Below are 16978 nucleotides of genomic sequence, written 5' to 3' on the forward strand. Positions count from 1 at the left end.
ATTTTATTAGATCCAATGGTAACCTTTTACCTCCAATTTTTATTAAATCAAGCAAACAGAAAATGATTTTTATAACATTCTTATAAAATCGAAAACTTTAATTGCACTGCACGAATAAATTTCTATTTAGGATTTATCGTTCTATGTATGCAATCATATTTACATAAGTTTGGGATCCCAGAAAATCGAATGTGGTCACGACGAGATTGGTCAATTTTTATAAATTCAATATTTATTATACCAATATGTAATGTACACATACAATACAATATAAACATAGCTTTGGATTTCCGCGTCGTTCAGAATCATAACAACAACGAGACAGCGGAATATGTTTTCGAAATTTCTGGCAAATTTCTTTCTATACGTTGCGACATACAAAACAGAAATTGTACTCGATTGCTAAAGTTATCATTTACCGACATTTGGCGGCTGTTATATATATCATCGCGCGCATTCGAAACATATCCGTGTTATCGATCATCCGTCCTATCGATCAATCAAATTTAAAAATATTTTATTTGACATTTTGTTTTATAATTGAAACAAATTTTATTAAAATAAATTATTAAATACGCACGTAATGAAGATTGATAATGAAGGAAAAATCAGCTTTTCGAAAGAATAGATTGATTATATCGATTAGACGGCCATGCAAGAATGATTTTAACGAATGATATAACTCGTAAAAATTCGCATTCTAATTAGCAATCAGCTGCATTTACGGTAAAGTATTGCGGTTGAAAATTAAAACACCATTATGTACATACTACGCAAAAATTCATAGTGATATGGGAACTTCGTCAGTTGGCGACTAAAAGAGATTAAGTTTTTTTCTTACCGAAAACTAAATAAATAATTTAAAAAATGATGATAATGTATACAACAAAAGATGACAATAAAAGATTTTCTATACATTTTGATGAAATTTTCTATGAAATTTTCTATCTTCTTCTTATGTATAGAAAAGATTTTCTATACATTTTGATGAAATTTTCTATTTTATGAAATTTTTTTCGGCCAAAGCAAATCCCAATCGGTCTTTCTCCATATCAAACTCGGTGTAGTAACGGCCCATAAATGGCGTGCCCAGAACCCATTTTACTTCATCGATATCATATAATGGGTTGTATTTCCAGAAGACGGTTATACATATACTTTCATCATATGGATACTGAGCAGAATTAAATACACGATATAAACTTCTCTTATACATATTTAAATAATTTAAATAATTTTCTTATAACACTCACTCGAATGATGTAATCTTTAGCAGTAAGATTGAACGTCCTACCACCCAAATTAAAACTGATTGTAGGCAATCCGAAAATTCTATTGCAGTCCACCTTTAAATAAAAGATTATATCAGGTTAGTAATTAATCATATTTAATGAATATATTAAATATTTCGGAAACAAGAATTAATGTCATTGTTCCTACAAGTTTATGTTTTAATTCGAATGTACCTAATATTTATATTTTTGTATTGCTATTATCAATTTTTTATAATTTTTTTCATCAAAGGCTGCGTGCTTTGTGAAAAATATGATTACTTGAAAGATATCAGTTACTTACTCTTCCCTGTGTATTAATTCCAATAAGTTCATTAATATGTAAAATATCCTTTTCTGGTCCCATTATTTGCCAAGTACTTGAACCAATGATAGCTTGGCAGCTTTTCTCGCACAAAATCAAATCCTTTATGTAGATACTACAAAGCAATGACGTAAACAATTTGTTGAAACAATTGATTAATGTAATTTAAAAAATACCGTACCTCTCTAGGGTAAATTGCCAGTATCCCTTCTTAGTAACTGGAACATATGTAAAACCTCCTACGTAATAAGCAGGATCGGAACCACCGAATGTCAATTTACCACCGAATTTGACTGAAGTGTTTCTGCAAATTATATTTCTTATATCCCAATACATATGCATGTGATAATTAAGATTTAGTTATATTAAATGTACAAATATAAATATTACTATAATTTAAAAAATTATAATACTATATGAATAATAAATTTAATTTATGTTAATATTAAAATAAATATAAACATATACAAATAGAGCTCTATGTACTTATATATATAAAATTCATATATATTAAAAATTATATTAAAAATTTCATTCATTATATTAAAAGTTTTCGTTTAGAGAGAGATATATGTTATTTATAGGTAAAGAAGATACGAACCTATGTATATAAAAACTGAAAATGCGTGATGACACTAGCTCTTGTTCAATCATGTTGTCGAAGACAGACGTTATTCCACCGACAGATATATTGGAATAACTAAGGCCCAAGATACCATCAAATTTTCGGTCAAATATATTTACATATAAATTAAAATTATTTACGTCTGATACGTATGCCACTTCTGCAAATGTTTGATTCTTTATATGGAGGTTGGCAACCTATGATAAAGTTGATATTAAAATAATACTACATCGTTATTGCCGCGCAAAAAAAAGAACATAATTACTTTAAAAATATTTAAACTACTCGTATGATCTCTTTTTTCTAATTAAATTCGATTGTTTGTTTAATAATAACTTACATCCACTATATCAGTAGATAGGAATCCATATATTTTGTAATCAAAGTATCCTATTCTAATCTTAGTACGATTTGATATATATGTGTAGGATTTCATACTATTATATCGACAACGTGCCACTGTGAAACATATTCAGTAATATCGAGAATTAGTAATATTAGAAAGATTTTAAAAATATATATAGAGATATTGTCTTTATTAGTCTAAATACACAATATTCTTTTGTATATAATTGTATATGTTGTACACGTAAATGTATTTGTCGAATTAATTTATAAATCATTTTTGTTTATCAATGCTTGTTTGCATCTTCAGAGAGTGAAGATAATAAATTATTTTAATTAATTTATACATTTCCTAACTGATTAAATAAAATTCATTTAATAAATGAAAAAACCTATATATACAGGGTGTTTCATCAACATACAGCTCAATACGAGGTTGCCTGCTCATAGGAGCGCAAGAAAAATAATAAAAAAAAACTTAAACTTAATATAACTCTTAACATTATATTAATAATCCTCATATATATATAATTGCAATAATATTATAATATTATAATAATAATATTATAATATTGTAATATTATTGCAATTATACATGTAGATGAGGATTATTGATACATAATATTAAATGTTATATAATAATAATAATAATATTATAATATTATAACATTCTTTTAGATATATACTTTCAAATATTCATGTCATAAGTTCACTATTCTGTGCAATTTAATTTTTTCTTCTACAGCTTATTATGCGTTGATAGCGTAACAGCTAGTATGCTTCGTCAAAAATGTGCTCGTGTAATCTGTATTACTATTGTTGCATAACAGGTCTTGCGTTCTTATGAGCAGGCAACCCGTTGTATTGAGCTGTATGTTGACAAAACACCTTGTATATATATATATATATATATATGTATATATATATATATATATATATATATATAAACAAATTACTTACAACAAATAGGGAGTGAGCAATTTGTGTTAAATACCCAAAGATTTGCAGAACTGGTGTCAAATACAACTTTAAATATTTGCTGTGGAATTCCAATCAAAAGAGTGCCATAGTATTTCACGTTTCGGAAATTAGTCAAAAATAATGAAGGAAAACTATCCGCGAAATTCGTCTCGTCCCTTGAAATAACATAACAACATTCTGTAATATGTATATTTAGGATATATATATATATATATATATATATATATATATACACTTGCAAATATATGTGTGTACAATGAATATTCACATTTGATATGACTAACAAATATTTTCAGAACAAATATAAGTCATGAAAGTACATATAAATTTAAACGCCTCAGAAGTCAACCATATAACTTACATATTTACAATACAAGTACGTTACGCATTTAAATATAAATATATCAGAAATGTTTATTACTCATTGATTTTTCTAAATTGTATGAACTCATATATATCCCAAAGGTAATATTTAATTTGTATAATCCAGCATTAAATATAAGTATAATAATAATTAGACATAACAAAATGGACATTGATGTTTAATTAATAATATAATTTTGCAGAAACTGTATTAACTGTTAAAAATAGGATACAGAGAATGTCAATTAGACAAATAATACAAAATAACACATTATACCTATAGTTGATCTGCTATCGCGTGAAAAAGTAGTTTACAATTAGACGTTTTGATGACCTCCAATCACGATTTATGTTAACGGTTCTCGTTTAAATAGAGATAAAGATGGACAAAAGCGAACGTTACGAAAAAACAATGAGTCACTTTTTCAAAAATGTATTATTATTTACTCGTTGACGAATAAATAAAAATATATGTTTTGATCAAAGAAATTTCCAATTCGTATTAAAGCATTAATTGTATTTGCATACGTTTAATCCAAGGAATCGGATGCGAGAAAAATGTCGAGCTTTATAATTTCGATATTTCTCATTCTAATATACAATATAATAAAATATATACCTGCATCGCGCGTCAGTCGTCATAAAAAGCACCGTCATTATTACAAGAAGGCGAAACATATTTCAGAATTTATTTACTGCTGAAATCTCGATTCGTGAAAATTTTAACAACGACTTTCTTTCGACACTTTATGGCCAGATACACAGAAAAAGAAGTGTTGTCGCTTACCAACTCTCCCTTAGCACTGTTTGGTATTTGAGAGCGTTAAATATATATAATCGCGCGTGTCCCTCTGTTGAATATTTGAACAGGTAGAGAACGCGCGAAACATCAAAAACCCTGACATGTTTCCGTCGATCAATTTAGTTTAAATATATCATATTTTGCTTCTATTTTACTTCTTAATGAAGAACATTTATTTATATAAATTTATGATTAATAATAAAAACAATTCTTTCGAAAGAATACATTTATATCGACTAAACAGACAATCATGCAACACTAACTTTACAATAGATTATTTGAAAAACGTAATCTTTAATTGGTCAACATTTTTTATATAATTTTGTGCGAAAAAACTATATTTATATATATAATAATATAACTTATTTGATAAATTCTTGAGGTTTGTAAAGAGACGAGAACATACATAATCTTGAAATATATATTTGAATACTTATTATTTTCAGAAATTTTGCTATGAACCATTTGCTATGTTAAACTTAGGAAAATATTAATATTAATATTTTCGCTCGAGATACTATACAAAACTTAAAATCTTATACTATACATGTCTTTCTTTTAGTACATATATTTCTATTATACATATCTTTCGTCATATATCATACAAATTTGGAAAAATGCAATCATATGAAATTTTAAAAGAAATAATGTATCTCTAAGGAAATATTTTTTTATTAAAAATGTGCGATTAATTTATCGAAATAAGATAACTTTCAATAATGGAAAGCATTATATTAAGATAATAATTTCAATTGCCTTATAAAAATCAACATATAATAAAATAACATATAACAAGATAAACACATTATACAATAAAAATGTGTCATTTTTTCATTGTATATTTATTATTAGTTCTTTGCACTAAATTAGTCCAGATTAAAAAAATTTGATAATATTGATATAATTCAAACGTATATAGCATAGATATATAAACATATATTGTATTTAACATTCATAAATAATAATAACAATGTAATATTTATAATCAATTTGTAATCAAATTATTTCAGGTCTGACTGAAATAGAAATCAGCAACAATGCAGCATAACCAGATCTAGTGGATAGTGGTTATTTGTTACAATGTATATACAAAACTGTTCAGTTAAAAATCGTCTCTTTAGACTCCAGAAATATAGAGAAGTCATTGAATCCATTAGGGCCATTTAAATTAAGTAAGATCTATTGCACTCCTTCGTACATAACGATACGCAAAAATCAAACCTAGAACGTACGACGATGGTTAGTTACGTTCTAAGTAATTGACCTACAATTCTGATCTCGTATAAATTTTCTCGAATCATTCATAAGCATATGCATAAGCAAGTGAACAAAACAAATATCGAATTTTTCCAATCTCTAAACGCAATCAATTCCTGTATTCCTGATCTACGCAAGTATTTGAGATAAAGACCGAGATATTTTCTTTTAATTGCATAAAAAAAAATACATTACCGCCGCAATTTCTAACGACTAATATGATACAGTAAATCAGAAAAACGCGCTTGTTATGTCTTATAGCATCAAAATCGCAATTATGCATTTAAGAACACATAATACAGATAAAATCCAGCCGACAAATCGATAATCTAATGCGGTTTGGAAATATTTTATATTAAAGCAGGATTGTCTTAAAACGATAACAAGAGATGTTTTCTCACCGAACAAAAGCATATTAATTTTTGTTCACGTACAAAGATGCAGAAAGTGAAACGGGAAACCTTTTGAAATTCTCTATCCGCAACAATGCTACATTTGCGAGAGAGCTTCAAGATTAATTTTACTAGATTCAGTGTAACCTTTTACATCCAATTCTTATTAAATCGAGCAACAAAATATGATTTTTGTAATATTATTATAAAATCGAAAACTTTAATTGCACTGCACGATTAACTTTCTATTTAAGATTTATCGTTCGAAGTATGCAATCATATTTACATAAGTTTAGGATCTCAGAAAATCGAATGCGATCACGAGATAGATCATGAGATAGATCAATATTTATAAATTCAATATTTATTATACTGATATGTATCGTAAACATACAATAAAATGTGTAAACTTAGTTTTGGATTTCTGCGTCGATCAGCATCACAGTCATCATGAGAAGTCATCATGAGAAAGCGGAACATGTTTTCGAAATTTCCAGTAAATTTCTTTCTGTACGTTATGACGTATAAAAAAAGAAATTGTACTCGATTACTAGAACTATCGACATTTGGCGACTGTTATATGTACAATCGCGCGCATTCGAAACATATCCGTCCTATCGATCAATCAAATTTAAAAATATTTTATATAACATATTATATTATAATTAAACCAAATTGTATTCAAATAAATTATTAAATGTGTGATTAAGAATAATAATGAAGAAATCAGCATTTTGAAAGAATAGGTTGATTATATCGACTAGACGGCCATGCAACAATAAACTTAGTAAATGACACTGCTCGCAAAAATTCGCATTCTAATTAGCAATAAGCTCCTATCAGTTACTTTCACGATAAGATATTACTGTTAAAGATTAAGGCACAATTATATACATATTACGCAAAAACTCACATTGATATGGAAACTTTGTCAGTGGGCAATTAAAAGAGATTACATTTCTTTCTTACTAAAAACTAAACAAATAATTTAAAAAGTAATGAGAAAGTATATAATAAAAGGTGACAATGAAAGATTTTCTATACATTTTGATGAAATTTTCTATATTTTTTTCGCCAAAGCAAATCCCAATCGGTCTTTCTCCATATTAAATTCGGTGTAATAACGGCCCATAAATGGCACCCCCAGAATCCATTCTACATCTTTATATGTTGAGTCATGTTTCCAGAAGACGGTTATACATATACTTTTATCATTTGGATGCTGAACAGTATTAAATACACAATATAAACTTCACTTATACATATTTAAATTATTTAAATAATTTTCATGAAGCACTCACCCGAATGATATAATCTCTATCGGTAAGATCGAACGCCTTACCACCCAAATTAAATGTGATTGTAGGCAAATGAAAAATTCTATTGCAATTCACCTTTAAATAAAAGATAACATCAGGTTAGCAATTAATCATATTTAATGAATATATTAAATATTTCGAAAACAAGAATTAACGTTTTTGTTCCATAGAAATTAATAATTCATTTAAACATACCTAAAATTTATTTTTTTATCGCTATTATCAAAATTTTATAATTTATTTTTTTTATCAAAGATTACGTGCTTTGTAAAAGATACAATTACTTGAAAGATATCGTTTACTTACACTTCCCTGTGAATTAGTTTCAATAAGTCGATTAATAAGTGAAACATCGTTTTCTGGTCCAATTATTTTCCACGTACTTATGTCAATAATAACCTGGCAGCTTTTCTCGCACCAAGTAAAATTATTTAGTTGGATACTACAAAACGATGACGTTAATAATTTGTTGAAGCATGATTAATGTATTTTAATAAATAACGCACTTATTAATGGTAAATTGCCAGTATCCTCTGCGAGTAACAGGAACATATGTAAAACCTCCTTCGTAATAAGCAGGCTCGGAACCACCGAGTACCAATTTACCACCGAAATCGGCTGAAGCGTTTCTGGAAAATATATTTTTCATATCGTATATATATGTGTGATAATTAAAATTAAGTTTATTTAATGTGCAAATATAAATATTATTTTAATATTTAAAAAATCTCTTTTAGGTAGGTATACGATGTTTATAGCTAAAGGAGATACGTACCTATTTAGATAAAAACTGAAAATGCGTGATGACACTAGTCCCTGCTGAATCATGTTGTTGAAGACAGGCGTTATTCCACCGACAAATATATTGGAATAACTCAGGCCCATGAGACCATCAAATCTTCGGTCAAGTATATTTACATAAAAATTAAATATATTTACGTCTAATACGTTTATCGCTTCTACAAATGTTTGCATCTTTACATTGAGGTTGGCAACCTACGATAAATATGGTATTGTAATAATACATCGTCATTGCCGCGCAAAAAAAAACACGATTGCGAGAAAAATATTTAAATTATCATTTTACTTATAATTAAATGAAATTTAGTTATAATTGAATTGGAATGTTTGTTTAGTAACTTACATTCACTGCATCAGCAGATAGGAATCCTGTTATATTGTAATCGAGGTAGCGTACATGAAATGGCGTATTATTTGGTATATATGAGTTGGAAAACGTATTATCATATTAACTACGTGCCACTGTGAAGCATATTCAGTTATATTGAAAATTAGCAATATTAAAAAAATTTTAAAAATATGCATAGACATGTTATCATATTAATCTATATTAAATATACAATATTCGTTTGTAAATGATTGTACATGTCCTAAATGTACATGTATTTGTCGAATTATTTCATAAATCATCTTTGTTTATCAATGTTTATTTGTATTCTCAGCGAAAAAATGTAATAAATTATTAAAATTAATTTATACATTTCAAAATTTTCAAGTTTACTAGTGTAATATTAAACTATAATATTAAATACACTATATTAAATATTACTATAATATTAAACACTATAATATTAAATATTACTATAATAAAATTAAAGTAAATATATATCTGTATAATATTTAATTTTTAAATCCCAAGATTATACTTCAAAAATTTAACTGTAGAAAGAATATATATATATATATATATATATATATATATACATATATATATATATATATATACATATATGTATGCTTTAAATGAGACTTAATATGATTATGTAGAGAGAGAAGTAGTATTTTATTGGATAAAAAATAATTAAAAAATTAAAAGATAATTTTTTTATATATAAATATGGAAATTATTTTCGCAAATTTAAAAAGTGTTTATTATTTCATCATTATAATTTACTGATTCTAATCTTTTTATTATTTTACAATAAAAATATAGATAATGTGCATAAATAATAGATTGAAATATACATGAACTCTAGTTGCTTTATATATACAAGGTGAGTTTTATTTCGTGTGTCAATCTTTTTATCATGCGGGAGATTATCGACTGTATAATTAATTGATCGGTGCATAAATGTCAATTTTTTTAATCAACCGTATCGAAGGTTCGAATATAATGTGTACAATAATAATAATAATAATAATAAATACGTAGCTATAATAATAATAATAATAATAATAATAATAATAATAATAATAATAATAATAATAATAATAATAATAATAAATCCCTATATTAGAGATTTCGCGAGATTATTTCGCGGGATGCGAGCGCGACGCGGGAGGATGAGAGTCCACAAGTAAAGGAAAGTCGACGATAAGTCTATGTGTATATTTGCTATTATTGTCATTTATTATAATCAAAAATATAAATATCAATTACACAATCTTAATTTCAATTACGCGAAACCAATCGGGAAATTCGAGCAGAATTTCGAAATCCGCGAGCAACGGAGACGATTAATTTAATCCGCGAGCGACGGAAAGACGTTTTTCGATAATCGAAGTTTAAACGAGCGCTTTGAAGACTTTTTAGCAAAGGGCGCGGTGTCCCGCGGGCATGTCAATTTATAGTGGAGCTCTTCTCGAAAGATCCCGATTTTTCTAGAGCTCGGCAGTTACTTATTCAACGTTCAAATTGAGCGTTATTTATTTTCCTCGGATCTTTCGAGAAGGACGAGCGCTGTTTTTAAATTGCACTGACAAAGCGATATCGCGCTGTCGGCTGCCAGGACCGCCGAACAATCGCTTGGGCCCTCACCCTTTTTTATTATGCAGCGATGATGTTTTTGAACACCCTTCTATATAAGTTTAGCTTTTAAATTGCTTTAATTTTACACATTATATTCTAGCTTTTGATATAGTCGATCCAAATAATTGACATTTATGTACCGATCAATTTATTATGCAGTCGATAATCTCCCACATGATAAAAAGATTGAGACGCGAAATAAAACTCACCCTGTAATACACACACACACACACACACACACACACACACACACACACACACACACACACACACACACACGCACGCACGCACGCACACGCACACGCACACGCACACGCACACGCACACGCACACGCACACGCACACGCACACGCACACACATATTTTTTATTTTAACTTCAATTATACTAAAGCCCGGTTGCACCAACTTTATTTCAGCTTTAAGCGAAACTTAAATATATGTCTATCTTTATTTATTTAGAAAGAAAGATAAAGATAGATATATATTTAAGTCTCGCTTAAAGCTAGAATAACGTTGCAATCGGGCCTAAGTCATTTTATACTAACAATAAGTCACAAAACAGTTTTGATAATTTTCAGAATCGCATGTTTTTTACTTTTTACATATTTAATTCTCTTTATATACATAATATACATGTTAATTACTTAAAATGAACTCATTGTCTATTTATTCTCTCATTCACTCTTGACTGCCTCAGATCGATAAATGTAATCACTTTTATCTATTGCAGGTAAAAATGTAATTTGTCATTGTATTAGCTATATTGATAAGATGTTAGATGGCGATGTTGTAAATCCTTTTGAAAACATACGTTCACTAATGATTAGGATTATGATTTTGATATTATGACTGTTAAAAGAATATATATATTTTTTTTTAGTTTTAATTATATAAGTTACGTTAATACTCAAATAATCTAACTTACGACTCCAATATACTTATCTAGGGAAAATCTTTACCAACAGACGATATATCTTACATGTATTTAGCTGTATGGCGTTCCGCCAAAGCTTGCCTTTTGCTCAATAAAAAAAAAAAAAAAAAAAAAAAACACGTTCACAGATTCAAAATACTCTATACAAGATGGGTGTGAAGGATTTATGGAATATTTTATCGCCTTTATGCGAAAGAAAACCGTTATATGAATTACAGGGAAAGACTATTGCAATTGATTTAAGTGGATGGGTCGTTGATAGTCAGACGATCGTTGACAATGCAGTACAACCAAAGATGTATCTCAGGTAAATTTATTCGTATTACATTTTCTAGCTCGAAATGGAACGCACGATATTAATTAATATATAGCATACTTTCTTCGCCGAATTATGTTACAGTTAATAATTGATTATTTATGTTAATTATTGATTTAAATTGCATTGCAGGAATCTATACTTTCGTACAGCATTTCTTCTTATGCAAGGAATATCTCCAGTATTTGTATTGGAAGGAAAGGCTCCTACTCTAAAACATAAAACTATTGCACGAAGGAATGATGTTCGTAGTGGATTTCAGGAAAGGAAGGAGGCTGCTAAAAAAGGAGGGAGAACACAGTTTAATCGAGTTTTAAATGAATGTAAAGAAATGCTAAAATTTATGGGTATTGCTTGTGTACAGAGCTATGGTGAAGCAGAAGCTATGTGTGCATATTTGAATGAGAATGGGGTACATATAACTTGATTTTCTTTGATAAAAATTGACAAATTACTGATAATCTTAGTTGTAAAAAATATATGTTTTTAGCTTGTAGATGGATGTGTAAGTCAAGACAGTGATTGCTTCTTATATGGTGCAAAAATAGTATATAGAAATTTTTGTACAAGTAAAGGAAACAATGGAGCTACTGCAGGTTCTATAGATGTCTACAATATGGAAAAGATAGAAAAGACATTAAACATAGGACGAAATAAAATGATAGTATTGGCTTTATTGTGTGGTTGTGATTATAGCGAAGGAGTGAATGGTGTTGGAAAGGAGGCTGCGTTAAAATTTTTCAAGACTGTAGATGATGAAAATGTTTTACAAAGGTTAGAATATTAGATATATTAAAAGATTATGTACTAATCAAACTTATAAAATTTATTTATTATAACTAAACCATTTTTTCCTCTCTTTTCAGGATTCAAAATTGGAAAACTGACACAAGTTTAGATAGAATTGAATCAGATTTATTAAATCCTAATTTATGTACATCATGTGGTCATCAAGGTAAACTACAAAAACATAACAAATCAGGTTGTGATGATTGTGGTACTGTTGAAAAATGTAATGATAATTTCAGGTAAATTATTAGTGCATTATGTGTTTTTGAAATGTATATTGTATTTAATAATTTAATATATTATGCTTTATAATATATGCAGAGAAAAGAGAGCACTAATGTTAAATGAAATATCATTGAGAAGAAAAATACTCCATGATAAAAATTTCCCTAATCAAGAGTTAATAGAAGAATTTCTTAACAAAAAAGATCTGATTTCATCTAAATTGGATATAGGTTGGAAGCAACCCCAAGTCTATCAATTTATTGTAAATATATTGTTACATATACATTATAAAATAGTCTTTTTATTAAATATACTATTAAATATATATAATCTTTTTTGTATTAGGATTTTATGGAGAAACATTTATGTTGGGAACCACAATATGCATTTGAAAAAATATTCACATTAACTACTAGATGGCAACTTTTACATCTGTCAGATTTTACACCTGCTGAACGTTTGTCTATGTCAAATTTATTTATTCCTGATCAAATAAAAAAGATACGTAATATCAGATCTATAGCCAGTTATGAAATTATTTGGAAGAAAGAACATAGTGTAATAGAAATGTTGAAAGAGTACAAAGAACAAATAGAGCTAAATGATAATGATATAGAAGGCATTTACTAACAACTATTGAGCCACAAGACTTGGTTTTAAAATGTATCCAGAATTAGTTGAAATATTTGAAAATACTAGAAACGTAAAAACGAAGAAACGAACTACTAATTCTCGCAGAAAAAAAGGTTACTACAAATATAGAAGAAAATAACATTGAAATAAACAAATATCGCAAAATCAAGACAAAAAGAAAGCAAAAAAGAAAACATTAGGAAGCAAAAATAATAGAAAGATTGAAGATTTTATATCTAGAAATCATTCTATGTCGTTAGAAGAATCCTTTGAGGACATGGCAATAACACCAAAAAGATCAAAGCAGAAAAATGCTTTGAGTAACATAAATAAATTAAAGAATGTATCTGAAAATGTTGCAATGGACATAAAACAAGTAAAACGTGGGGCCACAGTTTAAAAAAATTTTGGAAATGGATAAGATAGATTCAAAATTGAATAATACGATTGATAGGATATTTAATGAACTTTCTCCTAATGATTTTATGAGTGAGAATGAAGACAATGATTTAAATGTGACAAACATAATAGATAACATATGTGGCAAACAAATTTTCAATTTAGCGTAAAAAATTGGCAGTCCATTGAATCTACTAATCAAGGAAATGCGGAAAATTTTCTAGAAAATAAAATTGATGAATGCATGATACAGAAGGAAGAATTATATTTATGCCGAAAATGAAAAACAGAAATTAGATAATTCTGATGATGAATTTGGAGATATAAGTGAATTGTATATCCCAATTAATCGAAGGATACAGGAAAAGGTAAAGTAAGTAAGGAAGCAAGGAGGTATGCAATCATAAAAATGTAGTTGTGCTTTTGAAAAATGTTATGGACGAACTGATAATGAAAGTATACATTTAGACACGTGATACTATATAAAATACTATTTTAAAAACTGTAATTACTAATGTAATGGAAAGTTTTATCATATATGAAGTTTTAATATATTCAGTTTTATATTATATTTGTCAAATTCAGGTTTTTAAAATAAGATGTTGTAAAAAAATCAATGTTATAATACATGATAGTGGCATGTGGATCACATTACATTATTCTTAGATTAATTTTTAAATATATTATATTTATTGTATTTTTAAAATTATAATTAAAGATATAATTCTTTATTAAGGAGTAAATATTTTAATTGTTTATAATTGTAATTATAATAAAAAAATATAATTTTTCAAATATATTTATATTATTATATATTATTATATACGTGTTTTAATTCGCATATAAGAAAAAATCTGAAATATAAAATTCTGCAGTATCTAATATGGTTATCAATATTTGATAAAAATTTGTACATGTTAAACTTTATAAATTATGTAATATTTTTTATTTTTATATACGCATGTGCATGAATCTGGTTCATATTTGATAATATAACTATAAAATGATATTTTATTTTACATATTTATAACGTGTTAGATTATTTCAAAGGTGCGTATATAATATCTATATCATTTACACGTGTAATATCTCAAATATTATTATATGTGCATCAAATACATTATTTTAATAATTTAGATGCAAGATTTTTAATATTCTGAGAAACATTTTATTTTTTTCTCTTTCTCTAAAAATTATTAAGAAATAACTATTTTATTATCTTATTTTATGTTTTTCTTTCTGTCGTTTGACCAATTAGAACAAGGAAATTTTATCTTGGTTATATCATATCCGCTTGCGCATTGCGCGTTATGACTTCCTATTTCTTTTATCGCGGGACATCACTGAAGCAAGCATTGAAGTTATGGTATTGTCGGAATAAAATAAGTTGAAAAGAAAAAAATAATTGAGCTAATATTAGATATGATAATCAGCGTCTTTTAATTGTGAGATTATTAAGTATAATAATTTTGTGACATATTTGATCAGAATTTCAAATACGAAAATCGAGCAAGTCTTCGTTCGAATAACTGGCCGTTTTATCAATCTATATCAATTGCGAATTCTTTCAATCTTTGCTTTCAACAATAGAAATCGTTCATTAATATCGTTTTTTATTAATCTTTTGCATCCTTTATAAAAATTCTATCCATTTGATTCGTTTATTTCGACGGTAAAGATTAGGGTTATAATTATATAAAAATCTTCGCGATTATCATCTACTATTAGCTCAGAGATAGATTGAAAAAATGGTTGTCGATAGATCAAAATATATCTAATAATATATTTACAAATATTTCTTTTATTATTACATTGCTGTACAAATGTTTTGAATATCGAAAAATGATCGTCATCGCGTACATTTAATAATAGTATAATATAATAGTACTTTGCGACGTGAAAAAAGAATTCGATATTGGGAGAACGTTGTCATTCTCTCGCGTAATCCTTTATTGATACTTTTTAGCATTCCCCAATTTTTATTGTTGGAATAATAAAAAGCTTAATCCATTGTCATCTCACAGTTTATGCAAATGTAAATGTAAAGAAATAAAGTTATTAATAATATTTGAATAAATATCAATTGATATTTTTAATTGTCGAGAAATTTATCGATCATGCTGTACGGACGAACTACAGGCGAATTTTACATTGATGTTTGATAATTTCATATTTGTTATAAGAAATATTATTTGTTGGATTTCCACGGTTTATAGTCTTAATAATTTTGATAAAATTTTTTTATTGATTTATATTAGGTTGCTGTTTGAATCTTTGTAATGAAGATGATCAATCTGCTTTTAATACATTTATTTTGTACAAACTGTATTTGTGTATTATACAAAACAATAGCTCTTAGAAAGAAATTTATCTTTATAGCAAGTAAAAGATCAATTAGCTAAACACATTATTAAACTCTTAATATTCTTCGTGCATCTATCCCTTTATCAGTCAATAATTCTAGAAATGCTTTACCTTATTAAAATTATATCAAAGACAGATAGCATCCTAATTTAGCATTAATAGGTCAGCATGGATCTGGAATTTCGACAAATGTTTATATTTGCATAATTAGTGGCGATGATATTTAATTTCAATATTATTAACAATATATATATAATATATTATATATATATATATATATATAAATAATATAATTTTTATACATTGATAATCGCCATAATCTGAAGAATTACGAGAGAAAATTATGGGCAAAAACACATGTTGTTCGATATTAGATTCTTTGTGATACAAATAAAATACAGATGATGATCATAAGATAAAAAAAACGAAGGAAATTAAGACATTAAAACTAATTGTACAGTTGAATATCTGAAATATAATTTTAAATGCAATTAAAGATTTTACTAAAGAAAAAGAGAAAGAAAGAGAAATGGTTCTAATTCAATTTATTTACACGAGTATGTACGATAAGTATGTAATGTCAATATAGTAGTCAGAGTAGTAATCGGATTTTACGAAGTTTTAAGCAGGATACTAGTATTGATTTCCGACTTATGCAACTACTTGTGCGATAGTTCGATTGGAACTATCACATTGAGAGAACAATCATCGTTTAAAATATATTTACGTCTTATTGAAATGAGAAATGTCTATTTGTCGATAATTATATATTCTTATAATAATCGTATTATGATTGTACAATCAGAAATTAGTTTGAAAATACAACTGCGAATGATTGAAACACGAAATTAGAAATAGATAGAATAA

General features: G+C 27.1%; 2 protein-coding genes and 1 pseudogene across 3 annotated transcripts; 1 reads left to right on the forward strand and 2 right to left on the reverse strand.

Annotated features, from left to right (window-relative positions):
- Positions 1–234: 234 nt before the first annotated feature.
- Positions 235–4708, reverse strand: LOC105258678 (lysosomal aspartic protease). Of its 2 annotated transcripts, XM_025412572.1 has the most exons (8): positions 4530–4708; positions 3527–3702; positions 2562–2680; positions 2198–2418; positions 1778–1900; positions 1576–1711; positions 1254–1346; positions 237–1174 (listed from the first exon to the last, which is right to left on the reverse strand). In XM_025412572.1, the coding sequence occupies exons 1-8, from the start codon at positions 4586–4588 to the stop codon at positions 998–1000; spliced, it is 1104 nt and encodes a 367-aa protein (XP_025268357.1). In that variant the 5' UTR covers positions 4589–4708; the 3' UTR covers positions 237–997. The 2 variants fall into 2 exon arrangements, with proteins under 2 accessions (XP_025268358.1, XP_025268357.1); XM_025412573.1 differs by lacking the exon at positions 3527–3702 and having other exon boundaries at positions 235–1174.
- Positions 4709–7314: 2606 nt separating this feature from the next.
- On the reverse strand, positions 7315–8516 carry LOC112639245 (lysosomal aspartic protease-like). The gene is made up of 5 exons (XM_025412570.1): positions 8456–8516; positions 8187–8309; positions 7987–8122; positions 7663–7755; positions 7315–7583 (listed from the first exon to the last, which is right to left on the reverse strand). The coding sequence occupies exons 1-5, from the start codon at positions 8506–8508 to the stop codon at positions 7422–7424; spliced, it is 567 nt and encodes a 188-aa protein (XP_025268355.1). The 5' UTR covers positions 8509–8516; the 3' UTR covers positions 7315–7421.
- A 2898-nt stretch (positions 8517–11414) lies between these two features.
- Positions 11415–14115, forward strand: LOC112639243 (annotated as a pseudogene).
- The last annotated feature ends 2863 nt before the right edge of the window (positions 14116–16978 follow it).

This window comes from Camponotus floridanus, unplaced genomic scaffold (assembly GCF_003227725.1).
Source record: "Camponotus floridanus strain SB8 unplaced genomic scaffold, Cflo_v7.5 scaffold523, whole genome shotgun sequence".
NCBI classification, from domain to species: Eukaryota; Metazoa; Arthropoda; class Insecta; order Hymenoptera; family Formicidae; genus Camponotus; species Camponotus floridanus.

Coding starts and splice junctions, on each gene's coding strand:
- LOC105258678 (XM_025412572.1), bottom strand. CDS start 4,588: ATGTTTCGCCTTCTTGTAATAATGACGGTGCTTTTTATGACGACTGAC. Junction 2,681..3,526: donor TTGCTCACTCCCTATTTGTT/GTAAGTAATTTG, acceptor TATGTTTCACAG/TGGCACGTTGTCGATATAAT. Junction 1,901..2,197: donor TTCAGTTTTTATATACATAG/GTTCGTATCTTC, acceptor TATAATTTGCAG/AAACACTTCAGTCAAATTCG.
- LOC112639245 (XM_025412570.1), bottom strand. CDS start 8,508: ATGATTCAGCAGGGACTAGTGTCATCACGCATTTTCAGTTTTTATCTA. Junction 8,123..8,186: donor TGGCAATTTACCATTAATAA/GTGCGTTATTTA, acceptor ATCGTTTTGTAG/TATCCAACTAAATAATTTTA. Junction 7,584..7,662: donor ATAGAGATTATATCATTCGG/GTGAGTGCTTCA, acceptor AATACTGTTCAG/CATCCAAATGATAAAAGTAT.